Raw genomic sequence first — 12,020 nt, 5'->3', positions numbered from 1 at the left:
TTATTTTTCACTGTCATCTGTCAAATAGACTTTTCGATAGAGTATTGAATTTTATAGAACTACTAAGAAGCGTCTATAATGGTCCTATAGTAGTAGCTTTTTAGTAAGTTCAGAGTGCAGGTGTTAATAATTCCATACAATTAGAATATTCGAGAATAAACTCCACAAGTTAAAAAATAAACCAAATTTAACTAGACACCATTGTTGGCATAATTGCGGCCAAATAGTTATCTATTGTCGAATGGACATTATATAAAATATGTGACAAAAATCCTTTACCAAAGGTTTATGAATAAGACGAGATTTTGACATTGATTACAGAATGTACTGAGCTTTAAAACATACTAGAATATCCATGGTAGGTAAGATTTATTTCCTTTAAACGACAACAATAGCTAAACTAAGGTTAAAATTAGGTTAAAATAAATCAATTAACATAAAAATCGTCTCGGAACTTATTTGTTGACATAAAAATACGATATAATGTTGCAATTTTCTAATCATTTCATAATTAACAGGGACATATACATATGTAAAAGCTCAATTCATTCTGTAACAGCCGCACTACGGCTTTTTTCTGCGATATTATTTTATACTAATTTCAATATAAGTATTAGTCTAGCATTTAGTTTAAATCGCGGAAAAAACTCGAGTGCGGCGTTAACTTAAATCAGAACGCGGTTAATACCCGCAAATTAACGTACGTACTCGTACGTTATGTGGGCTCGTTGGCTAATAGTTTGTCAAGCCCCGCCCCTTCGGCTGATTAGACGGCGCTACGCGGTTTCTCTTTAGGTACATTCATCGCTGGTAGATTAAGTATGAACACTTCCTTCTTGAATAATTGGCCTACATTTCTTCCGATCAGCTAGAAAAAGAAAAAGCGGGTGACATTGATATAGTGGCAATGAAAGCCAGTAACTATTTAATGGAGGCCGCCCATTCTTTCCGTATCTACCTCAAGAATCACTGCGCAGTCCGAAAGCCTAAAAAAGGCGAAGCGCCCAAACCGGAGCGGAAGCCGAATAAGGCGGTGATATGGGTCGCTAAGGAGTACCCGAAGTGGCAACATATCATTTTGCGTACTCTCAAGGAGTTAAATGGGGTAACTATACTGTTATAACGTAATTAGTTTCGCTTGATTTATTTATTGTGTCCTCAAACATTGTGCAAAGCAATTTAAGATTAGCGTGCGATTATCCCTTTGTCTATGTGCGCATTTAACACTCGCTCGTACGGTGAACGTACATTGTGAAAACTGGCCGAAGTCTGATCGATTCTATTAGAAAAAACATACGGTCACGAAAGAGATAGAAATCTGTGGCTAAGACCTCAAAGTTTATACTGCCATTGGCATTGTCAAACATTGTAAAGAACTAACAAAAATGAGATTAAAAAAAACATGTCAAACTTTATATACACACAAAAATTAGTTGGGAATTAATTTATTCAAATTACAATTAAAAGGAAATATAAAAATATATCCAGTTAAAGTGAGTTGACGAAAGCTTGACGGGAAGTTATAAAACACATTAACGTCTTCGTCTAAGTTTTTTAATGGCAATAATAACGAAAAGTTATATTTGTGAAAATTATTTAAATAGTAACTTATTAGTTCTAACCTCGTAACGCTTATTGGTATAAAAAATTATATAATAACTGTTTATTTTATACCATATATATATATATATATATATATATATATTCAACATCAAATCATTATGATTGCAGCCTTCAGGTCTCTCCGATAACAAAGTATTATCAACAAAACTTTCTGCTATAAACGATCTTAAAAAATATATGAAAAGAGTGATGCCATTCGTTCAAGCCACAAGAGATAATCTACAAAAGATTGGTCCCGAAGCACTCTCTGTTGCCTTGCCCTTTGATGAGGCCCAACTGCTTGAAGATAACAAACAATATCTGCTGAATACTTTGGATGTAAGTATTTGTAGGCTTAATATTTACTGCTTCGTATAAATTATTTATATTATCAGTAGAAAATATAATATGTTTATATGAAAGGATGTCAAGATGGGCTAGCTTAAATAATCTACAATTACATTGTATTTATATTGTTTAAGCATGTAAATTAATAAAACTAACGATGCGATATTAATGTTTATATTACTTCGAGTATTTATTATGAAGTTAATTTTTTATAGCTTAGTCTGTTTCGAAGGACCAAAATAATTCTTTGACAATTTAAATAATCACTTAACGCATTAGTAACATTTTTAAAGTTTTGAATATTTTTTAATGCATACAGTTATACACCGGACTTAAGCGATAGGCTGCTATGTCGGGGTTCTATTTTGAATTTTTAGTATGTTTGTAATCGGGACCTAAAGAAAACAAGAATTAAAAAGAAAAATGTTTTTATTTTATTTGAACCACATAATTAGGACAAATATTATATAAATTGACATACATACGTTAAAATATAAAAACAATTTACATTACTATGAATAAAATAACATAAACCGAAGTTATTTTATCGTAGGCGTCGTCGAATGCCGCCTGAAGACCTATTTTCTTTGCTTTTATAACAGTTAAGACTGTTGTTGATTCCGGTAGGTCTTTGCCAAATCACAGCATTTTTATTTTCGATTAAAAGTCTTTGATAATATTTAGTTAAAACTCGTATTCTCTTGTTAGGTGAAAATTACAAATTTCTAGTAATTATAACATAATTAAAGATAAATCAATAATATTCACTGCGCACGTAAAACAATTCTACCCAAAACACGTTTGAACTTGTCGTTAACCAAAACGGACAGTAGAATGGGTAAACGAAAAACCTGTACTTTATTGTATACAGATAGTCTAAAAAAAAAACAATTTATTACAAAACTTTTTATCTGTCATCGGAGATTTGTTTAAATAATTGGATTATTGTATAATTTTCTGAATCAACAGCTTGACGCAATCGAAGTCAAACATACAGACAGTCCTGATACTCCAGAAAAAACGATAGAAGACTGTGCGCCTGGACTTACAGTGACCTTCACCAACCCCACACCGATGAGTGGATTGTTTACCATTTCTGTGACCCTGGTAGATGGGGATACGGTTGATAAGATTAAAGCCAAGATCGCTAAGGAAATAAAGGCTATTAAAGGTTAGTAAAAAAATTGGTTAAAATAAATCCAAGGTTATAGTCACCAGTAATACTCATTTTCAGTGGATTAGTGTTTTAACTATTCTAGGAAATATTCTCTAAGGATTCACTTGGATTGACAGAGTGTTTGTGGCTTAAAAGCAAATAGGACAATTTCTGTGTTTGTTTGTATTATAATAATATAATATTTGTGTATTTGTAAATAAATAATGCAAGTAAAATTTGATAAAGTTAGTTCTATTGAAATATAAACGCAATTTTTTACAGAACTCTTGAAAATATTTTTTATTAACTTTCAGACATAAATGCTCTAAAGCTGTGGCGATATCTTGATCCGGCGTTAGGTCCTCGCAAGATTCCAGTAGCAGGCGATCACGTGACAAAATGCGCGGAACTCGTCAATGGCGATGGTATACGCGTACACGTGGAAGCGTCGCGTATAGAACTCGTTCAGAACGGAACGAATATTGACGTCGGCTTACAGTTTGTGTATACTTATGATAAGTGATTGTTTTCAGAAATATATTTATTTATTTTTATAATAAGTGTTTTATTTTGTTAGTCCTTTATTTGTTTAGAGATTTTAATGCTTCGAAAAGTGGTAAGAAACGTAAGAAAAGTTTCTAAAATTCTTTGTACAATTTTATTAAAAAAATAATCTTTGTTTTTACGGTTAAGTTTAGAAATTTATTGGTTAGTTTATTTGTTGTAAGCACTGAATACAGTTGTGAATTTCCAACATGCCTTTAGGCACATCAATGTGTAAGTAAGCATTTTGCGAATGTATATGCATCTGCAAAAGTATTTAATGACGAAATATAGTATTGCCATCAGAAGAGCTATAGATTTACGTTTTGTTTAATACAGAAGTTCATATCTGTCTCATCACATTAGTAATCAAGAATTCAAATAAACCAAAAAAAATCGCTTTAAATAATTTATATATGGTAATTGCGCACACTTAAACACACACACATATTGCGTAAAACACCGACATATTGAGTATAACACTAGATTGGCATTGTGATGATATTTTTTTACTTTCTATCGAATTAGTTTTAGCTAAGGAAATAAAGGCTATTAAAGGTTAGTAAAAAAATTGGTTAAAATAAATCCAAGGTTATAGTCACCAGTAATACTCATTTTCAGTGGATTAGTGTTTTAACTATTCTAGGAAATATTCTCTAAGGATTCACTTGGATTGACAGAGTGTTTGTGGCTTAAAAGCAAATAGGACAATTTCTGTGTTTGTTTGTATTATAATAATATAATATTTGTGTATTTGTAAATAAATAATGCAAGTAAAATTTGATAAAGTTAGTTCTATTGAAATATAAACGCAATTTTTTATACAACTCTTGAAAATATTTTTTATTAACTTTCAGACATAAATGCTCTAAAGCTGTGGCGATATCTTGATCCGGCGTTAGGTCCTCGCAAGATTCCAGTAGCAGGCGATCACGTGACAAAATGCGCGGAACTCGTCAATGGCGATGGTATACGCGTACACGTGGAAGCGTCGCGTATAGAACTCGTTCAGAACGGAACGAATATTGACGTCGGCTTACAGTTTGTGTATACTTATGATAAGTGATTGTTTTCAGAAATATATTTATTTATTTTTATAATAAGTGTTTTATTTTGTTAGTCCTTTATTTGTTTATAGATTTTAATGCTTCGAAAAGTGGTAAGAAACGTAAGAAAAGTTTCTAAAATTCTTTGTACAATTTTATTAAAAAAATAATCTTTGTTTTTACGGTTAAGTTTAGAAATTTATTGGTTAGTTTATTTGTTGTAAGCACTGAATACAGTTGTGAATTTCCAACATGCCTTTAGGCACATCAATGTGTAAGTAAGCATTTTGCGAATGTATATGCATCTGCAAAAGTATTTAATGACGAAATATAGTATTACCATCAGAAGAGCTATAGATTTACGTTTTGTTCATTTCTGTCTCATCACATTCGTAGTCAAGAATTCAAATAAACCAAAAAAAATCGCTTTAAATAATTTATATATGGTAATTGCGCACACTTAAACACACACACATATTGCGTAAAACACCGACATATTGAGTATAACACTAGATTGGCATTGTGATGATATTTTTTTACTTTCTATCGAATTAGTTTTACGTTAGTAACTGTAATGGTAGAAAATAAGGTTAAAGTAAAAATCGATTACGAGTGCTTTACAGCAGTCGGACAGACATGGTCGTGTATCTCGTGTTAAATGTTTTATTAAAATTTGATTATATAGTCGCAAGGAGTTATAATGATTTAAGAAATAAAAGAGTTGCAATTTTATATTATATTTAAATAACATATAAACGTTTATTCACATAAAAATGTTTAACATCGCGAAAACGATATGGCGGCGATCCCCGGCGGTCGCAGGCTATGCGAACGCGAAATACCTAATCCAATATTTACACACTTATATAATACAAACACATATAAAAAAACGATTTCCATAGCTGTGATTTAGGGCCGATCCTTGATTTACCACAAACAATTTGATTAAACAAAATACAGTGTAATCTGTGTAACTCGCACCTCGTTAAATCGACATCCTCAGTGAGTCGCAAAAAAATTGCCATTCCTTTCCGCTGAACCTTTTAAGTGTGCGGTATATTGAATTATTTAGACGTTGCTACTCGAACAAAATGTTATTTCCCTACGAAATATTGATAATACATATTTATACTCTCTAAAAACGGACAAGTCGGAGTTAATAAAATATATTGACGTCTTACTTGGCATACCCCGAAATAATAACAATTAAAAAGAATGTTCGGGGTTCGGAGTATTGTTATTGTCATTGTACGTAGTTTAAATCAAAATAACGGATTTGTTTAGTGTACAGTATACTTCATTAATATGTAAAAATATATACAACAAAACTTATTTGAATTGTGATTCAAATTCGACTCTACAAATGGAAAAATACACATAGAAATCGCGGCTTCGTATGTCGAAATTTCAGCAGTCAAATCATATGTATCTAAGTTCTTGTTAAGTTGAAAATCTCGTTAGCATTTCCCTTGACATTCGAGTTATAGAGATTCCATTGTATTACTAAATTTATTTAAAATGCAAAATTAATCTACTATTTCGAGACGACAAACATGAGTGAAAAATTGTAACTGCCTTTGACTTTGAATAAAATTCTTGCTTAGTAAGTAAGAAAATATATTTTGAATGTCGTAAATAAGGATTATAAAGTAGCATTTAGGTCGTAACTCAGTCTTTGTGTTTCTCACGATACCATAAATATGTCTATTGTGAAAAAGGCACTAAATAGAACCAAAAAACTAAAAGAAATGGCCACAAAAAATTTCACCAATATTGACTTAGACAAACCCTTCATCCATCCACGCAGGTTTGCGTACTATAAAGACTTTTTATTGCCATAAAACACTTCTCACTTATAACATAAATAATATAAATGCATTTGAATGCTGTGAAAACTCCGCTCTTGGCATTCATGGTCATGCAACATTAAAGCAATAAAGTAAAAAATGATTATGTTATTTAGAAAAGTCCTTCCAGTCACGAGAATCAGGCCTCTTTACTGACATAACTATATCTGATGAGAATCAAGCAATAACTTTTATATACCTGTTTTGTTAAATAATTATTATATATATAAAAAAAATTAATGGAATTCTTAATTTGAATATTTTTTGCGAATTTATTTATCTATGGCGTACAACTTTTAAAATACATACGTGTTCACACATTTTACATAGAAATCTCATCATCTGTCTAGTAATATAATCAACGGTATTATTTTTATAGGAACGTTCATGTGATATATAAAACTAAAACATACGTTCAGTTTTAAAAAGAATTCAATCAAATCACACTTATATACATAAATGAATGAAATCCCAAGAGGAAGGCTTCGCCTTCCAATTTAAAAAAAAATTCAAAAGTACGAATTTATCGTTAAAATTGAAGATCTATGTAAAATCTATGTTCTAAGTAAATAAAACATTTATATGTTTAATTTTAATGCGCTCTGTCGCCGTATAGTTCCTAATACTTTTCCATATTCGCGTTCGCATTTACCTCTAAAATTAAGTAAATCCTCGAATACTCATAATTAATTGGTTAGCTTGCTTTACCTAGACTTTTTAACACCTGAATCTACCAAAGTATTGTTAAGACTGCTGGCACGAGTTCACTTGCTTCTAAATAACACCGAGATATTTGACAAGATTTTAAAAACCATTTCAGCGTAATATTCACTAAAATACAAATTCAATTATTATTATCATAAACGCGCCAAAATGTTTTTTCTGGCCAAGATGGCGTCGCATGACTCACTTGTAATCACATGAGGAATTATTGATATTTTTACTCATATAAATACGTATTATGAATCTATAAAAAAACCAGCAAATAAAACTCCATGATAGTATTAATATTAAACAAGATATTATTAACATGCATACGTCATTGTCGATTCGACTAATCTGTTCTGTGTCGCGTAACTGACATATAAAAATCTATATTTTAACTGTGTTTTTTTTAGATAAATTATTACTTTACCAGTGATTTTACTGTTTAACGCCTTTTAAAGTCTAGTTTTAGATAGATTACTCTTAACAATACTTTATTTTTCACTGTCATCTGTCAAATAGGCTTTTCGATAGAGTATTGAATTTTATAGAACTACTAAGAAGCGTCTATAATGGTCCTATAGTATATAGTAGTAGTTTTTTAGTAAGTTCAGAGTGCAGGTGTTAATAATTCCATACAATTAGAATATTCGAGAATAAACTCCACAAGTTAAAAAATAAACCAAATTTAACTAGACACCATTGTTGCCATAATTGCGGCCAAATAGTTATCTATTGTCGAATGGACCTTATCCATAAACCCATGTCATTATATAAAATATGTGACAAAAATCCTTTACCAAAGGTTTATGAATAAGACGAGATTTTGACATTGATTACAGAATGTACTGAGATTTAAAACATACTAGAATATCCATGGTAGGTAAGATTTATTTCCTTTAAACGACAACAATAGCTAAACTAAGCAATTTTTAATGAAAACATTCTGATAAAATTAGGTTAAAATAAATCAATTAACATAAAAACCGTCTCGGAACTTATTTGTTGACATAAAAATACGATATAATGTTGCAATTTTCTAATCATTTCATAATTAACAGGGACATATACATATGTAAAAGCTCATTCATTCTGTAACAGCCGCACCACGGCTTTTTTCTGCGATATTATTTTATACTAATTTCAATATAAGTATTAGTCTAGCATTTAGTTTAAATCGCGGAAAAAACTCGAATGCGGCGTTAACTTAAATCAGAACGCGGTTAATACCCGCAAATTAACGTACGTACTCGTACGTTATGTGGGCCCGTTAGCGAATTGTTTGTCAAGCCCCGCCCCTTCGGCTGTTTCGACGGCGCTACGCGGTTTCTCTTAAGGTACATTCATCGCTGGTAGATTAAGTATGAACACTTCCTTCTTGAATAATTGGCCTACATTTCTTCCGATCAGCTAGAAAAAAAAGCGGGTGACATTGATATAGTGGCAATGAAAGCCAGTAACTATTTAATGGAGGCCGCCCATTCTTTCCGTATCTACCTCAAGAATCACTGCGCAGTCCGAAAGCCTAAAAAAGGCGAAGCGCCCAAACCGGAGCGGAAGCCGAATAAGGCGGTGATATGGGTCGCTAAGGAGTACCCGAAGTGGCAACATATGATTTTGAGTACTCTCAAGGAGTTAAATGGGGTAACTATACTGTTATAACGTAATTAGTTTCGCTTGATTTATTTATTGTGTCCTCAAACATTGTGCAAAGCAATTTAAGATTAGCGTGCGATTATCCCTTTGTCTATGTGCGCATTTAACACTCGCTCGTACGGTGAACGTACATTGTGAAAACCGGCCGAAGTCTGATCGACTACTTGTCTATTAGAAAAAACATACGGTCACGAAAGAGATAGAAATCTGTGGCTAAGACCTCAAAGTTTATACTGCCATTGGCATTGTCAAACATTGTAAAGAATTAACAAAAATGAGATTAAAAAAAACATTTCAAACTTTATATGCACACAAAAATTAGTTGGGAATTAATTTATTCAAATTACAATTTAATGGAAATATAAAAATATATCCAGTTAAAGTGAGTTGACGAAAGCTTGACGGGAAGTTAAAAAACACATTAATGTCTTCGTCTAAGTTTTTTAATGGCAATAATAACGAAAAGTTATATTTGTGAAAATTATTTAAATAGTAACTTATTAGTTCTAACCTCGTAACGCTTATTGGTATAAAAAATTATATAGCAACTGTTTATTTTATACCATATTTATATGTATATATTCAACATCAAATCATTATGATTGCAGCCTTCAGGTCTCCCCGATAACAAAGTATTATCAACAAAACTTTCCGCTATAAACGATCTTAAAAAATATATGAAAACAGTGATGCCATTCGTTCAAGCCACAAGAGATAATCTACAAAAGATTGGTCCCGAAGCACTCTCTGTTGCCTTGCCCTTTGATGAGGCCCAACTGCTTGAAGATAACAAACAATATCTGCTGAATACTTTGGATGTAAGTATTTGTAGGCTTAATATTTACTGCTTCATAAAAATTATTTATATTATCATTAGAAAATATAATATGTTTATATGAAAAGATGCCAAGATGTCTGGATAGCTTAAATAATCTACAATTAAATTGTATTTATATTATTTAAGCATGTAAATTAATAAAACTAACGATGCGATATTAATGTTCATATTACTTCGAGTATTTATTATGAAGTTAATTTTTTTTAGCTTAGTCTGTTTCGAAGGACCAAAATAATTCTTTGACAATTTAAATAATCATTTAACGCATTAGTAACATTTTTAAGTTTTTTATACACCAGACTTAAGCGATAGGCTGCTATGTCGGGGTTCCAACAAGAAAAGGGGGGAAAACAAGAATTAAGAAGAAAAATGTTTTTTTTTATTTGAACCACATAATTAGGACAAACATGATATAAATTGACATACATACGTTAAAAGATAAAAACAATTTACATTACTATGAATAAAATAACATAAACCGAAGTTATTTTATCGTAGGCGTCGTCGAATGCCGCCTGAAGACCTATTTTCTTTGCTTTTTTAACAGTTAAGACTGTTGTTGATTCCGGTAGGTCTTTGCCAAATCACAGCATTTTTATTTTCTATTAAAAGTCTTTGATAATATGTAGTTAAAACTCGTGTTCTCTTGTAAGGTGAAAATTACAAATTTCTAGTAATTATAGCATAATTGATGATAAATCAATAATATTCACTGCGTACGTAAAACAATTCTACCCAAAACACGTTTGAACTTGTCGTTAACCAAAACGGATAGTAGAATGGGTAAACGAAAAACCTGTACTTTATGGTATACAGATCGTCTAAAAAAACAATTTGTTACAAGACTTTATACGTCATCGGAGATTTGTTTAAATAATTGGATTATTGTATAATTTTCTGAATCAACAGCTTGACGCAATCGAAGTCAAACATACAGACAGTCCTGATACTCCAGAAAAAACGATAGAAGACTGTGCGCCTGGACTTACAGTGACCTTCACCAACCCCACACCGATGAGTGGATTGTTTACCATTTCTGTGACCCTTGTAGATGGGGATACGGTTGAGAAGATTAAAGCCAAGATCGCTAAAGAGATTAAGGCTATTAAAGGTTAGTCAAAAAAATTGGTTAAACTAAATCCATGGTTATAGTCACCAGTAATACTCATTTTCAGTGGGTCCAGTGTTTTAACTATTCTAGGAAATATTCTCTAAGGAGTCACTTGGATTGACAGAGTGTTTGTGGCTTAAAGGCAAATGGGACAATTTCTGTGTTTGTTTGTATTATAATAATATAATATTTTTGTGTAATGAAATAATGCAAGTAAAATTTGATAAAGTTAGTTCTATTGAAATATAAACGCAATTCTTTACACAACTCGACGTTTCTTCACAGCAGTCGTGGTCAGCGACTGCTACATGAACTTGTCAAATAAATTTGATATAAATGTTATATATAGGCCATCTATTGCTGGGAAGTATAAAGCAGTCAGCTGTAATTTTTAATTGTCTTACTATGTATTGTGTGTTAATTATTATGCATACGTTAGTTTACTGTCAAATTATTTGATTACGATAGTAAGAAATAACTATTAGTATGTAAATTCAAAATACAATTTATTTTAAACACACAAATACAGTATTTACAATATTTTTAACATGCATAGTATTAATAATAATAATTCAAAATGAATAAATAGAAAATTAAAACAAATTTGGTCCCTGTGGCAGCATTTCCTCGCTGTAGTGTGTGTGGTATATCTACCAGGCGCAAGCTTAAATCTTTAATTTAGTTAAATAACTATTATATTTATATAGTTAAATTGAAAACCCTGAAAATATTTTTTATTAACTTTCAGACATAAATGCTCTAAAGCTGTGGCAATATCTTGATCCGGCGTTAGGTCCTCGCAAGATTCCAGTACAAGGCGATCACGTGACAAAATGCGCGGAACTCATCAATGGCGATGGTATACGCGTACACGTGGAAGCGTCGCGTATAGAACTCGTTCAGAACGGAACGAATATTGACGTCGGCTTACAGTTTGTGTATACTTATGATAAGTGATTGTTTTTAGAAATATATTTATTTATTTTTATAATAAGTGTTTTATTTTGTTAGTCCTTTATTTGTTTAGAGATTTTAATGCTTCGAAAAGTGGTAAGAAACGTAAAAAAAGTTTCTAAAATTCTTTTATTTATAAAAAAAATAATCTTTGTTGTTACGGTTAAGTTTAGAAATTTATTGCTTTGTTTATTTGTTTATTTGCTGTAAGCAC

At 31.3% G+C, this 12,020-nt stretch overlaps 2 protein-coding genes across 2 annotated transcripts; both read left to right on the top strand.

Moving 5' to 3' along the window:
• Positions 1-221: 221 nt before the first annotated feature.
• On the top strand, positions 222-11,809 carry LOC123712220 (leucine--tRNA ligase, cytoplasmic-like). The gene is made up of 5 exons (XM_045665223.1): positions 222-358; positions 8,658-8,891; positions 9,512-9,721; positions 10,651-10,852; positions 11,601-11,809. The coding sequence occupies exons 1-5, from the start codon at positions 356-358 to the stop codon at positions 11,807-11,809; spliced, it is 858 nt and encodes a 285-aa protein (XP_045521179.1). The 5' UTR covers positions 222-355.
• On the top strand, positions 908-4,715 carry LOC123712221 (leucine--tRNA ligase, cytoplasmic-like). Its single transcript, XM_045665224.1, has 5 exons — positions 908-1,105; positions 1,732-1,941; positions 2,920-3,121; positions 3,421-3,558; positions 4,507-4,715. Exons 1-5 carry the CDS (start codon positions 908-910, stop codon positions 4,713-4,715), a joined length of 957 nt encoding a protein of 318 aa, XP_045521180.1.
• Positions 11,810-12,020: the final 211 nt, after the last annotated feature.

Source organism: Pieris brassicae, chromosome 7, assembly GCF_905147105.1.
Source record: "Pieris brassicae chromosome 7, ilPieBrab1.1, whole genome shotgun sequence".
In the NCBI taxonomy this organism is placed as follows: domain Eukaryota; kingdom Metazoa; phylum Arthropoda; class Insecta; order Lepidoptera; family Pieridae; genus Pieris; species Pieris brassicae.
The sequence above is the reverse complement of the archived record's forward strand: the minus strand, read 5'-3'. Positions and strand labels throughout refer to the sequence as shown.

Coding starts and splice junctions, on each gene's coding strand:
- LOC123712220 (XM_045665223.1), top strand. Junction 9,722..10,650: donor ATCTGCTGAATACTTTGGAT/GTAAGTATTTGT, acceptor CTGAATCAACAG/CTTGACGCAATCGAAGTCAA. Junction 10,853..11,600: donor AGAGATTAAGGCTATTAAAG/GTTAGTCAAAAA, acceptor ATTAACTTTCAG/ACATAAATGCTCTAAAGCTG.
- LOC123712221 (XM_045665224.1), top strand. CDS start 908: ATGAAAGCCAGTAACTATTTAATGGAGGCCGCCCATTCTTTCCGTATC. Junction 1,106..1,731: donor CTCTCAAGGAGTTAAATGGG/GTAACTATACTG, acceptor TTATGATTGCAG/CCTTCAGGTCTCTCCGATAA. Junction 3,122..3,420: donor GGAAATAAAGGCTATTAAAG/GTTAGTAAAAAA, acceptor ATTAACTTTCAG/ACATAAATGCTCTAAAGCTG.